This window comes from Henckelia pumila, chromosome 4 (genome assembly GCF_033568475.1).
Source record: "Henckelia pumila isolate YLH828 chromosome 4, ASM3356847v2, whole genome shotgun sequence".
In the NCBI taxonomy this organism is placed as follows: Eukaryota; Viridiplantae; Streptophyta; class Magnoliopsida; order Lamiales; family Gesneriaceae; genus Henckelia; species Henckelia pumila.
In genome coordinates, this window is record NC_133123.1 from 200,730,660 (window position 1) to 200,753,912 (window position 23,253).

Sequence of the window (23,253 nt, forward strand, 5' to 3'; positions counted from 1 at the left end):
TCGGGACGGAAACGGGTTGGGAATCGGAACGGGTCGGGATTTTTGTAAAATTTTCCACCCCTAGTATACTTCAATAACAACATGATATCTAGTATAGTGCAGCCCATGATCTCGAGTGTATCTTAAGTACCTTAGCAATCTGATAATTTCTTTTCAGTGTTCAGCTCCTGGATTACTCGTGAATCTGCTCAATTTGCTTACTGCGTAGGCTATTTTTGGTCGTGTACAACTCATTAAGTACATCATACTTCCAATTATTCGAGAGTATTCTAATTGGGAGATATTCTCACCCCGATTCTTCGATAGTTGTTGACTTGTATCTATCGGGGTTTTAGCCAATGCAGAGTCATCCTTATTGTATTTCTCAAGTATTTTGTCCACATAATGTGATTGACTTAGAACCATCCCGGAGTGTGCTTCGATTTTTCCCCTCCGGAGTGTTCTTCAAGGAGTGTGTTTAGAAACAGAATAGTTCGACAGGCAGGTGGAAGGTTAGATCCTGAAGGATCCATTCGAATTTTTTCCTTGATCGGTCCGACATTCGACGCACCCAGGTTGCGCTTGTACTTTTGCACACAAGTCAAAGCCTTTTCCAGTGCAAATCGGGCCCTTGATTTGCACCCACTGCGCAGGAGCGCGCGAGAGATAGTCTCTTGACCAATCATTCTTACACATTTATAAAGTGTAACATATTATAAGCTCACTCATACCATGTTTTTTTTTTCCAATGTGGGACTCTCAAATTTTCCACTTAACCATCCACTTAACAAGCCCATCTTGTCCCTTCCTTTTTTTAATTTTTTATTTTTAATATCTTGATCTATCGATGGATTTTTGTATAATAATTATCTTTTCTCATATCCATATATATATATATTCTCGTATTGATTGATATAATATATATATATATATATATATTCATAGATGAAAATTGTTTATGGAGAGCTAGCATTGAATGGTGGTGAGTTTGTGGGGAAGCAAAATGAGGCATTTTGTGGTAATAATGTCCCAACCCACCCATTCAACCCCACAGGACATATGCAATGTCCTTTGAAGTACTTACTACATGTGGGCCTCTAATTGAATATTATAGGTATCCAAATACTATTTGATGCAATTTGCAAATTATTGGATGCTCTGAAATATATTTATTTATATATATAATAACATTTATTATTGATCCATCAATTCTGTGTGGCCTTGCGTAAAAGATCGGATTTATTTATCTAGATTTTTGTGGGCAAGGTCACATGCCACTTAAACTCTAAAAAGGTCCCCTTTTATAAATTATATATTTTTAAAAAAAATGTACAACTTTTTCAAAATTTAATATAATTAGGCTTGTCACTTGTCAGGATATTATATATATATATATATATATGTAAAAACATTTTTTATAGCGCAGTATGAACACCAAATATATTATAATGATACCCTCAAAATATTAAATTATATATATATATATATATATATATAAAAATTGTATTATATATATATAATTTTGACATGCTTTAAAAGAGCATCTATGAGATTTTCATTCGAACATTTCGTCAAAATTTAAATTTGAAATGAAGTTCTACAAGAATATATTTGCTTAAACATCTCATGATGCTCATGTGGTTGCCTACTTATTCAGGATAATATCTCCGATAGGTAGATGTCATATCAGTCGATGCTCACATAAGTACACATAATGAGTGCTCATCATATCAAAACTATTTATATATATATATATATATATATATATGAGTCTTGTTATGCTGCCCACCAATCATGCCCAACTCCATGCCCACCATGTACAAGTCAACACACCTATTGTACTGGTCAACTCAATTATTGTACATGGTGGGCACGGAGTTAGGCATGGCTGGTGGGCACCATAACAAATCTATATATATATATATATATATATATATATATATAATATATATATATATATATATATATATATATATATATATATATATTTCGAATTATGCTACATATACAATTAGGGTTACACGTACAGTTATATATTGTTATTTATAAAACTACCCTAAATATGTACACTTTCATTTCAAATATATATTTAGCTAGGGTACTTTTATAATCTTAGAAGACGTACATAAACGTTTGTGTTATCATCAATGTAAATATAACATTTCTGATACATATGATAGCTCAGCGTCAACACCAAACAAAACGACCATAGCACCATTTTTTCATAACGATGTCACTACAAAGTACTTGAAGATTAACGATGGAAATATCCGTTGCTTATAATCCATCGCATACTTTTATAATATCGCGATGACTTAACCACGGGAAATAATATATAGATTATCATACTTAACATATAAATTACCAAAATTTCAGTAATTATTTCTTAACAAAAATCACATCCGATAAAAAATATAATTGAAATAATAACAATTTTCTAATTAATTATCATCATTAGTTTGACTATCTATTACTACAAATCTCAGTCTCACCCGTAACTAAAATATTTGTAAACCAACACATTATTAAAATATAAGATATATTCGTTCTTTACTTAAGTCAAGAAAATATTATATTATACACAACAAAGGGCCGTGTAAGCATTGCGCATGCATAAGGCCGCTCGTATAAAATTAAAATTAGTGGGAAAATACATTTTTTGTTTATAAAATTTGGCACATGATTCATTGGCATCAGCTCGAGTAATTGTTCTTTTCAGATTAACAAAAATGGATCTTCTCAATATTTCAAATTAAGAGTCGATGAAAATGAAATGGAGAGAAGAAAGTTATTCTTATCAAAATTGCAATTTCATTCATCATGCAATAAAAGAAATTGCCGTTTAAAATAAAAGTTAAAATAAATTTAATTATAATGTACATTTTGGATATTCATGTGGTTGGACTTGATCAATTGGTTATTGTTTTACCAAAATTATATATGGGTGGTAACAATGTAACTCTAGCATTTTAACCCGTGCAACAACCTGAGTTCACGTTTCAATTGCTCTCTTAATTATAAAGACAATTATAATTGTGATCAAATAATCCCCTCCTAGTATTTGCACTTATTGTGATTAATGAAATTCGAACATGCATGTGATATTGACTCTAGTAGTACCGACTGTTAGCTAGGAATAAGAGATTGCCGTTTTACAAAAACCTAAAACTGATTATATATATAATGACAAATCTGTACAACAACTCAAAAATTATGTTTCAATCGTTTTCTTAATCCGAGTAATTACTGCACCCAACACCATATATATTTAATTTGATCGTTTACAAATTTTGATGGAAACTCATTTTTTTAATGAGAGATAATGTGATGTGTGAAAGTGCTACCAAGCTGTTACCTACGTACAGTAAAATGATTCTTTCCAACACAACGTATATATACAGTTATTTGCCATGATCTTTCTAGTCTCTACTATACATTATAGTATAATATTCTTTTCCATATTTTATAAAAATACATAAAATAATGAAATATATGATCTTTATTCACTTGCTAAAGATTTAGGGATATCAAGAGAAGATTGATTTCTAAAGAAATGTCGCATTCAACCTAATTAATTTGATTTACAATTCTTTCCCACATGATATATTTCAGTACTCAACCTCAAAATCGGAATTTGGATCACGATTGCTTCACCATTACACTAAATAATCCAACGACTTTACAGATGAAACAATGGACTACCAAATTGGAAAATGACAAAGAAAATAAAAAACTCAAACCTACAAGAATCTTACATGGTAAAAAAAGAAAAGAAGAAGAAAAGATTATTACATACTAGCTAGCTAATATATCTTGATCAAAATATCCTTACGATGAATTTAGCAAGGCAATGAGATTTCGAAAATAATCTTCGGTACACGGTATGGTGAGATGGCCCATGGGGTGATGATACCCGAACTCTTCTTCCGCCCAATGCAGCAGTTCTTGGAACGATGGTTGGTTCAGATAGGATATCGGCACCACGAACCGCTTGTGCGATTCACCTACGTACACCGCAAAGTGCCCTTTGGGGACATCGTGAGTACTTGCCGTCGAGTCGGGACGTAGTTTTCCCTTGGCTTTCGACTTGATTCCCATCTTGGTAATTTAATATGGAGACTAGTGTAGATGGCAAAATCTCTTGCGAAAATATGTCAATCGGGACGAATTCGAATATGGAGAGAAAGTCTAAGCCTTGAATTGAGTTATCCAAGGGTGGGAAGTTGAGTAGATAAGGAAGTTGGGCGACACATTAAGTGAGGAAAATGGCATGTAATCACATGGTTTTGACTAAACTGTTGCAAGACACTGTGGCCTACCACTTTAATTAGGGAAGCAACAATTAGAGATGCCATGTAACATGATGAATTATATTAATTTGTGTGTATATATAGAAAAAATGGTTTTTTTGGTTCTGTATGTTTGTTATTTTGCGATTTCGATCATCTATATTTTTAGATTTCAGTTTTAGTCCGGTATCTTTATTTTTTTTTTTGCAATTTTAGTCCTTTTTCGATGTGGCACCAATGTAATGCTGATGTGGAGCTGACGTATACAGTGTCACTTCGGCATTTTCGAAGAAAATGGATCGAAATTGCCAAAAATCGAAACATGCAGGACTAAAACTGAAATATGAAAACACAGATGACCAAAATCGCAAATTGACAAACATACAGGACCAAAATTGCAGTTTTTTCGTATATATATTAAAAATTATTTACATTAGGTTGTGCTTACAAATTAGACTACTTAATAACATCTAATCGTCGAAATTTTTTTTTTTTTAGGAAAATGAGTGACACTGATGTCCGTCGGATTTTCTATAAATAAGTAAGATTGTATTTTGAATAAATGTTGGATCAGTTCTGCGTCTGTGCGATTGCACAAATGGGTTGCACAAATGGGTTCCTGTATATATGACCACTACTTTGTATAGATTTTTGCTTTACAAAAATAGTTAACTTAACTTGTTAACTTGTTATAACAGCCAATTATATATCTAATTACAAACTTATTTTAAATCTTCAATTTTTCTGTAAAGTACCAAAGTTCAAATATTATTTTTCGATTTGTTCGTTTCCAAAGTTGTTTTTGAAGATCGTTTAAACTGTCATGATCATCGTCCCTCTGTTGAACATCTTAATTTACTGGGAATAAAAAAGGTTGTATTTTTGTTCTGATGAAAATTTGAATGTCAAAAATCAAAATTACATGATATAACGTGTTGAATCCGACATTTTGGTGATAACAAACAACAACTCATTGTATAGGAATGTGCTGCCAATCTTTTGTATTTCAGGAATCTACTACAACTCCTACCGCAACCGTCTAAACCCTTCAAGTTATCTACCGGAAGCTTGTCAACCGCCTTTGTCTCTCGACCGGTTGCAGTCACAAGCCTATCGACTGGTTATTCAAACCAGCAGAGGATAAATCTATCTACCGGTAGAATGCCAACTGCTTATCAAGATATCTCAAGACAAATACTTGAGACAAGACGTTCATTGCAAGATCTTTTATCAAAAGAAGAACCGGCGTATCAGAAGATCTATTGACTCTTGCATCGAGACAACAGGTTGCACTAAAATGGCAAAAACGCAGAATGGCTACAGATAAAGCATTCGACCGTTTATACCAGTTTTGGACCCTGGAAGTTGTCTGCATTTAAAGAAGTGTACGAACTTCATGCAGAATCATCAATGCATTTATGAAGCATTAAATGTGCATTCAATGCAGCATCAGAACGTTCAAAATAAAGACGTTGATGATTGACCTATATAAAGAGAAGATTGCTCAAGAAGTGACAAGAAGACAAGCAACACAAAAAATCTCAATCAACTCAATCACTTGAATACTATCAGAAGTCCTCATCTGATATACTGAAGCAATACTTGAGCACACTTACAAGATCATTCACTTGCTGCTCAAATAAACCCTCGCCTACAGTTTACATATCTGATCTTCAAGGATCATCCTAGGGTTTCCAAGCCTCTCGACCGCTCTGCAGTTTGAGAAGCTCAATCGGACTGTATTCATTATTGAAGAGACTTGAAGCTACTCTGAAAGCTTCCACCAGTCTGATAAGAACTGAGAATCTTATCTGTGTAAATCTAGGAGTTTCGGATTAGGCATTGGATAAGTCCTAAGTCTGAAGTGGGTGTATTGCAAGACGTTGTAATAACCAAAGTCTTCTAGTGAATTCCTTCCTAAGTGGAAGAAGGGGAGACGTAGAAGGATTAAGCCTTCGAACTTCCATAAATCGTGCCTTAGTATTTACTGCATATTTATCTTATATATTGCTCATACATCGTGTTATAACTTGCCTTTGCATCACTAAAACCTCTGAACTATTTCCGCACTATTTAAGTTGTTCAAACCGTTTTAGAAGTTGAGAAAACAGATTAAGTGAACTAAACTTCACTTGATCATTTTGAAAAGAAAGAAAATAAGTTTCAGAGTGTATTCACCCCCCCTCTACCCTCTGAACCAATCTCAACAAGTGGTATCAGAGTGGGTTCCTTTCTCAACTGCTGATCTAAAGTTTTAAAATCATGACTTCTTTCAACAAAATTCCTATGTTTTCTAAAGAAGATTATGATGACTGGAAAATTCGCATGCAGGCACATCTTGCAGCACAGGACGATGACATGCTATATGTCATAACAGACGGTCCTATCAAAATCATGAAGGTCAACCCAGCTCTAACCGATGGTGCAGGACAAATGATTGAGAAACCAAGAGCTGAGTGGACTACTGAGGACAAAAAGAAGGCCAATCTTGACAATGTGGCCCGGGACATCCTATACAAAACACTGGACAAGAACATGTTCAGCAAAATCAAGTCATGCTCCACAGCAAAGGAGATTTGGGAGAAGCTCACTCAGCTGTGTGAAGGAAATGACCAGACCAAGGAAAACAAGCTCACCATGGCCATTCAAAAAATATGACAATGCCAAAATGAAGCCAGGGGAAACCATGGCTGAATTTGATGAACGGTTCAGTAGTATCATTTGTGATCTTATTGCTTTAGGAAAAACTTATACTAACCGTTAAATTGCTGTGAAGGTTATGAGAGCTTTGCCCAAAGAATGGGAGATCAAGACAGTGGCCATGAGGGAGTCAAAAGACTTAAGCAAGGTTGAACTGCATGATCTCTTTGCAGATCTCAAAGCCTACGAGTTCGAGCTCAACATTAGGACAGAAGATGAACCATCTACCTCTCAACCAACCAAGGCCTTAACCTCAACGGTGATGCGTCCACCGGTCGAGGAAGCTCCAAAGAGATCAGCTGAGCAAATCAGCAACGAAGCCATGACACTCTTTGTCAAGAAATTTGGTAGATTTATGCGTAAAAACAATTCTAAATTTAAAAATTATCATAAATCGGACCATACAGACGATGGTCCTACTTGTTTTAACTGTGGCAAGCCAGGCCACTTCATTGCAGATTGCACAAAGCCTAAGAGCAATGATCAAAAGCAATCCTTCGAAAGAAGAAGGGGCAAGGAGGACAAGAGGACGTTTAGAAAAGGAAGAGACCAAAGGGTTCTAGTAGCAGACGAAAGAAAAAGCAAGTGGGCTGAGTCTGACCTTGACAACCCCAATATCGGAAGCTCTTCAGATGACAGCGATGATGAAAAGGTGGAATGCCTTATGGCTGACATCGAAGAAGAAGCTGAGGAGGTATTTGACTTTGGTTCACCTGAATTTACTCACAGTGATCTAGTTACTGCTTTACACAAAATGGCTAATGAATACAAAGCATTATCCAAGGAATTCGAGGAGGTAAAGGCAGAAAGAGCTGACCTAAAAGATAAGTCAAGCGAATCAAGCTGCATGCAGCGAAAAGAGCTTGATGGTCTTAAGGTCAAGCTAAGTCTGCTGGCTACTGAGAATGACACCTTGAAAAGAGTGTTTCAAGCAACCTTGACTGAGAACAAAAAACTACTTGAAACAATTTAGGCTTGGAATAAATCTTCTGTAACCATTGACAAGATTCAAGAAATCCAAAGACCGGCACATGACAAAACCGGTCTAGGGTTTGGAACAAATGAACAGTCTATGGAATCTTGTAGTCAGTCAAGCCTGGACAAAGGCAATCTTAACAAAATAAAATTTGTCAGGTCCAGCACGATATATGAACATGATGAGTGCAGCTTTGACAAAAATCAGAAAGTATCTAACGAACGAAGCTCTAAGCATAGAGGGCTGGGATATGTGGATCCCCAGATCTCTAATCAAAGAGGAACTTGGATTAAACCAAAACCTAATGAAAGAAAAAAGGGAAACCAATCTAATTTCAAAAGGCCATGGAATGAGTCTAACTACTCTAAGAGAAGATGGTCAAAGGAGAAGCCTTACCAGTACTTTAATTGCAGACCAGTTCAAAAGAGGTACAGGCTAACTGATAAAGATAAAAAAGGCAAGCAGCACACAGCAACCTCACAAGCACACACATTTACTGCTTATCGACCGCACAGATTTCTGGACACACACAAGGGCAAACCTGTAAGGGTGTTCCAGGTGTGGGTCCCAAAAGGGCTAATCCGACCTGGACCCTACTAGATATGGGTACCAAAAGTTCTTCACTTTTTGCAGGTACTAAAAGTCCAAACGGGCGAGAAGACCACTTCTATCAAGGACACTACCTGGTACTTAGATAGTGGTTGCTCACGGCACATGACAGGAAATCCAGAACTTCTAACAGAAGTTGTGCTGTGCAAAGGACCAAAGATCAGCTTTGGAGACAACTCCAAAGGTAAAACCGTGGGTAAGGGTAAGATTATCCATGGTAACATCATTATTAAAGATGTGTTGCTTGTTGACAAACTGTGCTATAATTTGATAAGTATTAGTCAACTATGTGACAATGATCATTCGGTCGAGTTTCACAAACACACTTGCATCATCAAAAATGACAAAGGTGAGACTCTTATGACCGGTGTAAGAGACCTAAACACCTACAAGGTAAAATGGTCTTGCTCACATATTTCTTCACCTACTTGTCTTACTGCTCATCATGATAAACATTGGTTGTGGCATAAGCGGTTAAATCATCTAAATTTTAAGTCCATCTCTAACTTGAGGAAGCATGATTTGGTTTCTGGTCTGCCTGAAAGAGATTTTATAAAAGACAAAGTTTGTCCTGCTTGTCAACTAGGAAAGCAGGTGAGAGCAACCTTTAAAAATAAAGGGTGTATGTCTTCTTCTAAATGCTTAGATTTACTTCACATGGACCTATTTGGTCCTATACCAGTAAGAAGCATAGGGGGAATGAGATATGCTCTTGTTGTTATAGATGACTTTTCTCGATTTACTTGGGTCATCTTTCTCTCTTCAAAAGATCAAACTGCACCTCACCTGATTAAGCTTTTTAAACGCTTGCAAAATGAACAATCTACTGTGATAGATAGAATCAGGAGTGATAGAGGGACTGAATTTTTAAACACCACTCTTATGACTTATCTAGATGATCAGGGAATCAAGCATGAGTTGTCAGCTGCTAGATCCCCACAGCAAAATGGGGTGGCTGAAAGAAGGAACCGTACTTTAAAAGAAGCAGCCAGAACTATGATTGCTGATTCAAATGTTTCTCAAAGGCTTTGGGCAGAAGCAGTTAACACAGCTTGCTATACTCAAAACAGATCTATGATTAATAAACGATTTAACAAAACTCCATATGAGATCTGGAATGGCACAAAACCTGATATTTCATACTTCAAAATTTTTGGGTGCAAATGCTTTATCCACAACAATGGCAAAAATCATTTGACAGCCTTCGATGCCAAAGCAGACGAAGGAACTTTTATTGGTTACTCAGCCGTTAGCAGAGCTTATCGAGTGTTCAATCAAAGATCACTAACGGTCGAGGAAACCATTCATGTTGTTTTTGATGAATCTACTCTTTGTACAGAACAAACTCAAGGGAGCATAAATGATCTGAGTCATAGACTGGAAAACACAAATCTACAGGAAGAGAGTGACAGTGATCCATATCCTCCAAAGAAGGATGATCCAGTTCCCTTTACCGTGTGTGATCAAACAAGGCCAGAAGAGGATCCACCGGTTGATAACGATCCTCCTGCCAATGATGATCCAGTAAACGAGGACGTTCGTCAACCAATTGATGACAACCCTTTAGGGAATTATTTTAGGTGGAACAAAGATCATCCACCTGGGTTGGTCATAGGTGACCCTTCTGCTCCTCGAAAAACACATGGTCAAATGATTAATGAATTCTTGCATGCAGCTTTCATATCTCAGGTAGAGCCCAAGAAAGATAGATGAAGCTCTATCAGATGCCAGCTGGATTGAAGCTATGCAAGAAGAGTTGAATCAATTCACCCGCAACAATGTTTGGCATCTAGTTCCTCGATCGGAAAATCAAAATGTGATTGGAACTAGATGGGTGTTTCGTAACAAGCTCGATGAACATGGCACTGTTGTGCGTAACAAAGCTCGGCTTGTTGCACAAGGATTCAGACAAGAAAAAGGCATAGACTTTGAGGAATCCTTCGCGCCAGTTGCAAGACTAGAAGCAATCCGCATCTTTCTTGCCTATGCAGCTTTCAAGGACTTTAAAGTTTATCAAATGGATGTCAAGTCTGCATTCCTCAATGGTCTACTTCAAGAAGAGGTGTACGTTGAACAACCACCAGGTTTTGTCAATCCTACTCATCCTCAATATATCTATAAACTTGACAAAGCCCTCTATGGATTAAAAAAAGCACCGCGTGCATGGTATGATACATTACTAAAATTTTTACTGGAACATGATTTCCAAATTGGAACGGTCGATAAGACCTTGTTTAAATTTGTAAAAGGTGATCATGTGTTACTAGTACAAATTTATGTTGATGACATTATATTTGGGTCAACTAACCCCAAGTTGTGCTCAAAGTTCTCTAAGATGATGCAGGAGAAATTTGAAATGAGCATGATGGGCGAGCTAAATTTCTTTCTTGGATTGCAAGTGAAGCAACTTGAAACTGGAATATTTATTAATCAATCCAAGTATGCCAAGGAATTGGTAAAGAAGTTTGGAATGGAACAATGCTCAACTGTATCTACCCCCATGAGTGCATCAATCAAGCTTGATAAAGATGAAGGGAGAATCCCGGTCGAGGTAACAATGTATCGAGGCCTTATTGGCTCATTGCTTTATTTGACTGCCAGTCGACCGGATATCATGTATTCAGTTTGTTTATGTGCTAGATTTCAAGCAGCACCTAAGCAATCTCATTTCATTGCCGCCAAACGAATAATTAAATATATTAAAGGAACTAATAATGTGGGTCTTTGGTATCCCAAAGATTCAAATCTTAATCTTATTGGCTATTCAGATGCAGATTATGCAGGTTGTAGAATTGATCGCAAAAGTACAAGTGGAACATGTCAATTCCTTGGAGATAGACTAATTTCATGGTCAAGTAAGAAGCAGACATCAATTGCTACCTCGACCGCCGAAGCAAAATACCTTGCTGCTGGCAGCTGTTGTGCTCAAATACTCTGGATTCAACAGCAGCTTAATGATTATGGAATCCGGTCGAGTGAAGCTCCAATCTACTGTGACAATACAAGTGCCATAGCCATCACTCACAATCCAGTGATGCACTCTAGGACAAAGCACATTGATGTCAGACATCACTTTATCCGAGATCATGTCTTAAAGAAGGAAATCAGGCTGGAATACATCTCTACCGATCAGCAAGCAGCAGACATATTCACCAAGCCTTTACCGGACGCTAAGTTTTCATATTTTTGAAATATTCTTGGCTTAGTAGATCTAAGTTAGTATGCATGCTTTTAGGGGGAATGATTGCTAGTATGACTTTAATAGCTTAGCTGTTACATTGCCATAAATATTGGCTTATCATCCGCCTTTAGCTAGTCTCTGACAGGCTCCGTACTAACAGTTTTGTGCTTTGAACCAAATGACATTAATTGGGCGCTGTGATTATACTATTCAAAACTTTTTGAATTTCAAAAATACTTTTCATGACATCACCATATGGCCCATAGGTTCCTATATATACTTCTTTACACTCGTATATCAACCTTTCACCGTTGCTAAAGCTTTCATATTGCATTAAAAGTTCTATCGTATTACTATCAAGCTTTTGCTTACTCTCTGCTCGAGTTCTTATCTACAGCTATCATGTCGATCCAGAAGACTTGCCTTGCAATCAACTTTGATTTCGTTATTGAGGCAAACAATGCAGGAATCACTGAGGTCTTCACCATGCTTGAAGCCTCTGGACTGAAGAAGTTTTTGGGAAGCAGCGCCATCTGCGATCTTCCTGTCTTGAAGGAGTTCTTTGCAACCGCTCAAATCGAGCATGGGACTGTCAAATGCTTGATCCGGACAGAGTCCTACTCCTTCAATCAAAAGTTCTTCGCCAGCACATTTGATCTGCCCTCCAGGGGTTTGACAAAATGCGCGGATCTTCCCGATGGTAACTGCTCATACTGGTTGAAGGAATTCTCAACCACTGATGCTCCGATCAAACTGCCGGCTCAGAAGACATCTCTTAAAGCTCCATTCAGGCTATTGACCAACATCGTGGCCAAGAATCTTCTTTCCAAGGCTGGATCGTACGACAAGGTGACGATGGAGAAATTCCAATACATGGCTTGTATCGCCTCCAAAATCAACATCAACTGGTCAGACATATTGTTCACTACTTTATGTGAATTGATCAGGGGAAAAGGGCAATCCGAGGGATTTGCTCTGCAAATTTGCCACGTCTTGAGCGTCCTTGGAGTAGACTTCTCCAAGACTGAGCCTCTGCATCCCACCAAATGGCTCAACAAGTCTACCATCTTCAAGTTTCTGAACAAGAAAGAGGTTGCGGTCGACACTCTGCCTTCAACCGCAAGTGTTGCTGCTGTCACTCAACCGCTTTCAACAGTCCCGGTAGCGGCCAAACCAGCCCATACCAAGAAATCTTCCAAGCGTCAACTTATCATAGAGTCTGACTCTGAAGAAGAATCATGTGAGAACGTTCCACTGATTCAAGCCTTCAGCAAGTCATCTCCTTCTGTCTCCAAAGCAGTTGTGCCATCCACGCCTGCAGGCGAGAAGAAGAGGCAGCACAAGAGGTTAAAGTCCCTTTCTGGACTTGCTCCTACCGTTCCAACACCAATTCTGCCAACGGTCGAGACTACTACCACTACTGCTACTACTGCTCCACGTCCTACCAAGGGTGTGATAATCAGGGAAGGTGCCTCATCAACTCCAAAGGTCACTCTCGCTGATCCCAAGGACAAAGGGAAAGGTGTGATGATCTACTCACCTAAGGCTCAACCAGCAGCTACTGTAGAGCTCAACTTGATCATCTCTCACGTTCTCCGCACTGTCAAGCGTCACCTACAGCGCTTTGACAGATGGCATCATTCCCGTACTCACCTGACGCTTGCTCAAATATTTCCTAAGTGGAAAGCTCTGAACGTTATTGAGCAGAAGATGCTTCTTTTTGCTGACACTGAAGACATCGTGGAGGCTCTGGGAAGAAGACAGCTCATCGACTTGAAGCTTCGAGGAAGCCTGATATCTCTGTTGATTAATGAGCGTGTCAAGAACTTCAAATCCAAGAGTCCTACCGCCACCGATGACTTTGTGATTTTTACTGGACTACAGAATAGTCTACGTCAAATCACTCAACTACTTCAGCACTTCCAAGCTCTTAACAACGTAAAGACGACAGCTTCAGCAGCTTGTTTACAGGCTTATGGACTGGAAGCACAGGTGATGATGAAAACTTTTCTTACCCAAGATCAGGGTGAAGAAGACGTCTCTGCTATTACTCTTTCAGATGGGATTCTGACCGGTCTCATCACTGCTGACCTGTTTCAATCATCCGCTCTAAGATCGAGTGTGGCAGCATCTTCATCGGTCGACCCCGCCTCAACCGCAGTCCAAGCAGTAATTCAACCGGAAGCAGCTGTGACTGCTCACTCATCTCCAGCGGCGACCGCTCACACCTCTCCCAGTCGTCTACAAGATTTTTTAGAAGTGATTGAACAAGAAATTTCTGTCACCTCTGTGACAGAGGCTCCTTGCAGCAGTGAAGCAGTAGTGCCCCCAACAGAGATACCAAGCACTATTGTATCACTTGCACCACCAGAACAGCCAGTGACTGATGCTGACCCAGCACTTCAATCGTCTCCATCTACTGAAAAGTTTGTGGAAGATCTCCTAATGGATGAACCGAGTGCTGATCCTGCTACTCCACCAACCATCTTGGCTGCAGTTGAGACCCCTACATCTCCAACTGTACCACTATTGGAAGGTACATCAGCTAGCTCACCAGCCAGATCACCAGCACCACATCATCTTGAGTCTGGCCCGGCTTCACCAAGGAATGACACACAGAGTCAAATGCTTCAGACTGATGACTCATATATTGAAGCCATGGCAGCAGCTCTGGATCACACATTGATAAATAGGCTTCATGAGCTCATGCAAACAGTTCGATCCTTTTCACAAGACATCACAAACACATCCTCATGGGTTGATAATTCACGCAAGACGATGATTTGGTATTTTGAGACCGTGTCTAGAGACCTTGCTCATCTGTCCAAAGAGATCACTGCCCATCATTGCACTCAAATCAAAACGCTCTCTACCGTCTCCGAACAAGTTGTCAGATCCGAAAACCGCCTTCATAGGCAATTGAATGATCGGATGGACACTATGCAAGCTACTCTAATTGCTCAACTAGATGCAAAAATTGATACTATGCAAGCTTGCCTTGGCACTCAACTCACTGAGATCATCCTTCGACTCAACCAAGGTGATGCCAAAAAGGGGGAAGAAGAGCAACGAAGAGCAACAGAGGCAAGAAGACGTGAAGAAGAATCCAGAAGAAAGGAAGAAGCCAACAGAAGAATAAGAGAAGGCGATAGGTCAGGAGAAGCCAGTTGGTTCAAAAGATGAACAACTTGTCTCTTCTTTACTTATCGCAGCTGTATCTCATTTTGTTTTTCTTCAGTAGGTGTAATAAGAATGCTTATTGTAATTAATGAAATTCATTCTCTCAATGAAGTTCATTTTAATGCTTTCATATTGTTTTCGGAGCACTTAAGTTTTGTCATCACCAAAAAGGGGGAAATTGTTGAATCCGACATTTTGGTGATAACAAATAACAACTCATTGTATAGGAATGTGCTGCCAATCTTTTGTATTTCAGGAATCTACTACAACTCCTACCGCAACCATCTAAACCCTTCAAGTTATCTACCGGAAGCTTGTCAACCGCCTTTGTCTCTCGACCGGTTGCAGTCACAAGCCTATCGACTGGTTATTCAAACCAGCAGAGGATAAATCTATCTACCGGTAGAATGCCAACTGCTTATCAAGATATCTCAAGACAAATACTTGAGACAAGACGTTCATTGCAAGATCTTATATCAAAAGAAGAACCGGCGTATCAGAAGATCTATTGACTCTTGCATCGAGACAACAGGTTGCACTAAAATGGAAAAAACGCAGAATGGCTACAGGTAAAGCATTCGACCGTTTATACCAGTTTTGGACCCTGGAAGTTGTCTGCATTTAAAGAAGTGTACGAACTTCATGCAGAATCATCAATGCATTTATGAAGCATTAAATGTGCATTCAATGCAGCATCAGAACGTTCAAAATAAAGACGTTGATGATTGACCTATATAAAGGGAAGATTGCTCAAGAAGTGACAAGAAGACAAGCAACACGAAAAATCTCAATCAACTCAATCACTTGAATACTATCAGAAGTCCTCATCTGATATACTGAAGCAATACTTGAGCACACTTACAAGATCATTCACTTGCTGCTCAAATAAACCCTCGCCTACAGTTTACATATCTGATCTTCAAGGATCATCCTAGGGTTTCCAAGCCTCTCGACCGCTCTGCAGTTTGAGAAGCTCAATCGGACTGTATTCATTATTAAAGAGACTTGAAGCTACTCTGAAAGCTTCCACCAGTCTGATAAGAACTGAGAATCTTATCTGTGTAAATCTAGGAGTTTCGGATTAGGCATTGGATAAGTCCTAAGTCTGAAGTGGGTGTATTGCAAGACGTTGTAATAACCAAAGTCTTCTAGTGAATTCCTTCCTAAGTGGAAGAAGGGGAGACGTAGAAGGATTAAGCCTTCGAACTTCCATAAATCGTGCCTTAGTCTTTACTGCATATTTATCTTATATATTGCTCATACATCGTGTTATAACTTGCCTTTGCATCACTAAAACCTCTGAACTATTTTCGCACTATTTAAGTTGTTCAAACCGTTTTAGAAGTTGAGAAAACAGATTAAGTGAACTAAACTTCACTTGATCATTTTGAAAAAAAGAAAATAAGTTTCAGAGTGTATTCACCCCCCCTCTACCCTCTGAACCAATCTCAACAAGTGGTATCAGAGTGGGTTTCTTTCTCAACTGCTGATCTAAAGTTTTAAAATCATGACTTCTTTCAACAAAATTCCTATGTTTTCTAAAGAAGATTATGATGACTGGAAAATTCGCATGCAGGCACATCTTGCAGCACAGGACGATGACATGCTATATGTCATAACAGACGGTCCTATCAAAATCATGAAGGTCAACCCAGCTCTAACCGATGGTGCAGGACAAATGATTGAGAAACCAAGAGCTGAGTGGACTACTGAGGACAAAAAGAAGGCCAATCTTGACAATGTGGCCCGGGACATCCTATACAAAACACTGGACAAGAACATGTTCAGCAAAATCAAGTCATGCTCCACAGCAAAGGAGATTTGGGAGAAGCTCACTCAGCTGTGTGAAGGAAATGACCAGACCAAGGAAAACAAGCTCACCATGGCCATTCAAAAAATATGACAATGCCAAAATGAAGCCAGGGGAAACCATGGCTGAATTTGATGAACGGTTCAGTAGTATCATTTGTGATCTTATTGCTTTAGGAAAAACTTATACTAACCGTTAAATTGCTGTGAAGGTTATGAGAGCTTTGCCCAAAGAATGGGAGATCAAGACAGTGGCCATGAGGGAGTCAAAAGACTTAAGCAAGGTTGAACTGCATGATCTCTTTGCAGATCTCAAAGCCTACGAGTTCGAGCTCAACATTAGGACAGAAGATGAACCATCTACCTCTCAACCAACCAAGGCCTTAACCTCAACGGTGATGCGTCCACCGGTCGAGGAAGCTCCAAAGAGATCAGCTGAGCAAATCAGCAACGAAGCCATGACACTCTTTGTCAAGAAATTTGGTAGATTTATGCGTAAAAACAATTCTAAATTTAAAAATTATCATAAATCGGACCATACAGACGATGGTCCTACTTGTTTTAACTGTGGCAAGCCAGGCCACTTCATTGCAGATTGCACCAAGCCTAAGAGCAATGATCAGAAGCAATCCTTCGAAAGAAGAAGGGGCAAGGAGGACAAGAGGACGTTTAGAAAAGGAAGAGACCAAAGGGTTCTAGTAGCAGACGAAAGCAAAAGCAAGTGGGCTGAGTCTGACTCTGACAACCCCAATATCGGAAGCTCTTCAGATGACAGCGATGATGAAAAGGTGGAATGCCTTATGGCTGACATCGAAGAAGAAGCTGAGGAGGTATTTGACTTTGGTTCACCTGAATTTACTCACAGTGATCTAGTTACTGCTTTACACGAAATGGCTAATGAATACAAAGCATTATCCAAGGAATTCGAGGAGGTAAAGGCAGAAAGAGCTGACCTAAAAGATAAGTCAAGCGAAGCAAGCTGCATGCAGTGAAAAGAGCTTGATGGTCTTAAGGTCAAGCTAAGTCTGCTGGCTACTGAGAATGACACCTTGAAAAGAGTGTTTCAAGCAACCTTGACTGAGAACAAAAAACTACTTGAAACAATTAAGGCTTGGAATAAATCTTCTGTAACCATTGACAAGATTCAAGAAATCCAAAGACCGGCACATGACAAAACCGGTCTAGGGTTTGGAACAAATGAGCAGTCTATGGAATCTTGTAGTTAGTCAAGCCTGGACAAAGGCAATCTTAACAAAATAAAATTTGTCAGGTCCAGCACGATATATGAACATGATGAGTGCAGCTTTGACAAAAATAAAAAAGTATCTAACGAACGAAGCTCTAAGCATAGAGGGCTGGGATATGTGGATCCCCAGATCTCTAATCAAAGAGGAACTTGGATTAAACCAAAACCTAATGAAAGAAGAAAGGGAAACCAATCTAATTTCAAAAGGCCATGGAATGAGTCTAACTACTCTAAGAGAAGATGGTCAAAGGAGAAGCCTTACCAGTACTTTAATTGCAGGCCAGTTCAAAAGAGGTACAGGCTAACTGATAAAGATAAAAAAGGCAAGCAGCACACAGCAACCTCACAAGCACACACATTTACTGCTTATCGACCGCACAGATTTCTGGACACACACACGGGTAAACCTGTAAGGGTGTTCCAGGTGTGGGTCCCGAAAGGGCTAATCCGACCTGGACCCTACTAGATATGGGTACCAAAAGTTCTTCACTTTTTGCAGGTACTAAAAGTCCAAACGGGCGAGAAGACCACTTCTATCAAGGACACTACCTGGTACTTAGATAGTGGTTGCTCACAGCACATTACAGGAAATCCAGAACTTCTAACAGAAGTTGTGCTGTGCAAAGGACCAAAGATCAGCTTTGGAGACAACTCCAAAGGTAAAACCGTGGGTAAGGGTAAGATTATCCATGGTAACATAATTATTAAAGATGTGTTGCTTGTTGACAAACTGTGCTATAATTTGATAAGTATTAGTCAACTATGTGACAATGATCATTCGGTCGAGTTTCACAAACACACTTGCATCATCAAAAATGACAAAGGTGAGACTCTTATGACCGGTGTAAGAGACCTAAACACCTACAAGGTAAACTGGTCTTGCTCACATATTTCTTCACCTACTTGTCTTACTGCTCATCATGATAAACATTGGTTGTGGCATAAGCGGTTAAATCATCTAAATTTTAAGTCCATCTCTAACTTGAGGAAGCATGATTTGGTTTCTGGTCTGCCTGAAGGAGATTTTATAAAAGACAAAGTTTGTCCTGCTTGTCAACTAGGAAAGCAGGTGAGAGCAACCTTTAAAAATAAAGGGTGTATGTCTTCTTCCAAATGCTTAGATTTACTTCACATGGACCTATTTGGTCCTATACCAGTAAGAAGCATAGGGGGAATGAGATATGCTCTTGTTGTTATAGATGACTTTTCTCGATTTACTTGGGTCATCTTTCTCTCTTCAAAAGATCAAACTGCACCTCACCTGATTAAGCTTTTTAAACGTTTGCAAAATGAACAATCTACTGTGATAGATAGAATCAGGAGTGATAGAGGGACTGAATTTTTAAACACCACTCTTATGACTTATCTAGATGATCAGGGAATCAAGCATGAGTTGTCAGCTGCTAGATCCCCACAGCAAAATGGGGTGGCTGAAAGAAGGAACCGTACTTTAAAAGAAGCAGCCAGAACTATGATTGCTGATTCAAATGTTTCTCAAAGGCTTTGGGCAGAAGCAGTTAACACAGCTTGCTATACTCAAAACAGATCTATGATTAATAAACGATTTAACAAAACTCCATATGAGATCTGGAATGGCACAAAACCTGATATTTCATACTTCAAAATTTTTGGGTGCAAATGTTTTATCCACAACAATGGCAAAAATCATTTGACAGCCTTCGATGCCAAAGCAGACGAAGGAACTTTTATTGGTTACTCAGCCGTTAGCAGAGCTTATCGAGTGTTCAATCAAAGATCACTAACGGTCGAGGAAACCATTCATGTTGTTTTTGATGAATCTACTCTTTGTACAGAACAAACTCAAGGGAGCATAAATGATCTGAGTCATAGACTGGAAAACACAAATCTACAGGAAGAGAGTGACAGTGATCCATATCCTCCAAAGAAGGATGATCCAGTTCCCTCTACCGTGTGTGATCAAACAAGGCCAGAAGAGGATCCACCGGTTGATAACGATCCTCCTGCCAATGATGATCCAGTAAACGAGGACGTTCGTCAACCAATTGATGACAACCCTTTAGGGAATTATTTTAGGTGGAACAAAGATCATCCACCTGGGTTGGTCATAGGTGACCCTTCTGCTCCTCGAAAAACACGTGGTCAAATGATTAATGAATTCTTGCATGCAGCTTTCATATCTCAGGTAGAGCCCAAGAAGATAGATGAAGCTCTATCAGATGCCAGCTGGATTGAAGCTATGCAAGAAGAGTTGAATCAATTCACCCGCAACAATGTTTGGCATCTAGTTCCTCGATCGGAAAATCAAAATGTGATTGGAACTAGATGGGTGTTTCGTAACAAGCTCGATGAACATGGCACTGTTGTGCGTAACAAAGCTCGGCTTGTTGCACAAGGATTCAGACAAGAAAAAGGCATAGACTTTGAGGAATCCTTCGCGCCAGTTGCAAGACTAGAAGCAATCCGCATCTTTCTTGCCTATGCAGCTTTCAAGGACTTTAAAGTTTATCAAATGGATGTCAAGTCTGCATTCCTCAATGGTCTACTTCAAGAAGAGGTGTACGTTGAACAACCACCAGGTTTTGTCAATCCTACTCATCCTCAATATATCTATAAACTTGACAAAGCCCTCTATGGATTAAAAAAAGCACCGCGTGCATGGTATGATACATTACTAAAATTTTTACTGGAACATGATTTCCAAATTGGAACGGTCGATAAGACCTTGTTTAAATTTGTAAAAGGTGATCATGTGTTACTAGTACAAATTTATGTTGATGACATTATATTTGGGTCAACTAACCCCAAGTTGTGCTCAAAGTTCTCTAAGATGATGCAGGAGAAATTTGAAATGAGCATGATGGGCGAGCTAAATTTCTTTCTTGGATTGCAAGTGAAGCAACTTGAAACTGGAATATTTATTAATCAATCCAAGTATGCCAAGGAATTGGTAAAGAAGTTTGGAATGGAACAATGCTCAACTGTATCTACCCCCATGAGTGCATCAATCAAGCTTGATAAAGATGAAGGGAGAATCCCGGTCGAGGTAACAATGTATCGAGGCCTTATTGGCTCATTGCTTTATTTGACTGCCAGTTGACCGGATATCATGTATTCAGTTTGTTTATGTGCTAGATTTCAAGCAGCACCTAAGCAATCTCATTTCATTGCCGCCAAACGAATAATTAAATATATTAAAGGAACTAATAATGTGGGTCTTTGGTATCCCAAAGATTCAAATCTTAATCTTATTGGCTATTCAGATGCAGATTATGCAGGTTGTAGAATTGATCGCAAAAGTACAAGTGGCACATGTCAATTCCTTGGAGATAGACTAATTTCATGGTCAAGTAAGAAGCAGACATCAATTGCTACCTCGACCGCCGAAGCAAAATACCTTGCTGCTGGCAGCTGTTGTGCTCAAATACTCTGGATTCAACAGCAGCTTAATGATTATGGAATCCGGTCGAGTGAAGCTCCAATCTACTGTGACAATACAAGTGCCATAGCCATCACTCACAATCCAGTGATGCACTCTAGGACAAAGCACATTGATGTCAGACATCACTTTATCCGAGATCATGTCTTAAAGAAGGAAATCAGGCTGGAATACATCTCTACCGATCAGCAAGCAGTAGACATATTCACCAAGCCTTTACCAGACGCTAAGTTTTCATATTTTTGAAATATTCTTGGCTTAGTAGATCTAAGTTAGTATGCATGCTTTTAGGGGGAATGATTGCTAGTATGACTTTAATAGCTTAGCTGTTACATTGCCATAAATGTTGACATATCATCCGCCTTTAGCTAGTCTCTGACAGGCTCCGTACTAACAGTTTTGTGCTTTGAACCAAATAACATTAATTGGGCGCTGTGATTATACTCTTCAAAACTTTTTGAATTTCAAAAATACTTTTCATGACATCACCATATGGCCCATAGGTTCCTATATATACTTCTTTACACTCGTATATCAACCTTTCACCGTTGCTAAAGCTTTCATATTGCATTAAAAGTTCTATCGTATTACTATCAAGCTTTTGCTTACTCTCTGCTCGAGTTCTTATCTACAGCTATCATGTCGATCCAGAAGACTTGCCTTGCAATCAACTTTGATTTCGTTATTGAGGCAAACAATGCAGGAATCACTGAGGTCTTCACCATGCTTGAAGCCTCTGGACTGAAGAAGTTTTTGGGAAGCAGCGCCATCTGCAATCTGCCTGTCTTGAAGGAGTTCTTTGCAACCGCTCAAATCGAGCATGGGACTGTCAAATGCTTGATCCGGACAGAGTCCTACTCCTTCAATCAAAAGTTCTTCGCCAGCACATTTGATCTGCCCTCCAGGGGTTTGACAAAATGCGCGGATCTTCCCGATGATAACTGCTCATACTGGTTGAAGGAATTCTCAACCACTGATGCTCCGATCAAACTGCCGGCTCAGAAGACATCTCTTAAAGCTCCATTCAGGCTATTGACCAACATCGTGGCCAAGAATCTTCTTGCCAAGGCTGGATCGTACGACAAGGTGACGATGGAGAAATTCCAATACATGGCTTGTATCGCCTCCAAAATCAACATCAACTGGTCAGACATATTGTTCACTACTTTATGTGAATTGATCAGGGGAAAAGGGCAATCCGAGGGATTTGCTCTGCAAATTTGCCACGTCTTGAGCGTCCTTGGAGTAGACTTCTCCAAGACTGAGCCTCTGCATCCCACCAAATGGCTCAACAAGTCTACCATCTTCAAGTTTCTGAACAAGAAAGAGGTTGCGGTCGACACTCTGCCTTCAACCGCAAGTGTTGCTGCTGTCACTCAACCGCTTTCAACAGTCCCGGTAGCGGCCAAACCAGCCCATACCAAGAAATTTCCAAGCGTCAACTTATCATAGAGTCTGACTCTGAAGAAGAATCATGTGAGAACGTTCCACTGATTCAAGCCTTCAGCAAGTCATCTCCTTCTGTCTCCAAAGCAGCTGTGCCATCCACGCCTGCAGGCGAGAAGAAGAGGCAGCACAAGAGGTTAAAGTCCCTTTCTGGACTTGCTCCTACCGTTCCAACACCAATTCTGCCAACGGTCGAGACTACTACCACTACTGCTACTACTGCTCCACGTCCTACCAAGGGTGTGATAATCAGGGAAGGTGCCTCATCAACTCCAAAGGTCACTCTCGCTGATCCCAAGGACAAAGGGAAAGGTGTGATGATCTACTCACCTAAGGCTCAACCAGCAGCTACTGTAGAGCTCAACTTGATCATCTCTCACGTTCTCCGCACTGTCAAGCGTCACCTACAGCGCTTTGACA

At 39.4% G+C, this 23,253-nt stretch overlaps 1 protein-coding gene across 1 annotated transcript; it reads right to left on the reverse strand.

Moving 5' to 3' along the window:
* Positions 1-3,572: 3,572 nt before the first annotated feature.
* LOC140866373 (auxin-induced protein 15A-like) lies at positions 3,573-4,160 on the reverse strand. The gene has a single exon (XM_073271350.1). It carries the CDS (start codon positions 4,075-4,077, stop codon positions 3,808-3,810), a length of 270 nt encoding a protein of 89 aa, XP_073127451.1. The 5' UTR covers positions 4,078-4,160; the 3' UTR covers positions 3,573-3,807.
* Between the last annotated feature and the right edge of the window lie 19,093 nt (positions 4,161-23,253).

Coding starts and splice junctions, on each gene's coding strand:
- LOC140866373 (XM_073271350.1), bottom strand. CDS start 4,077: ATGGGAATCAAGTCGAAAGCCAAGGGAAAACTACGTCCCGACTCGACG.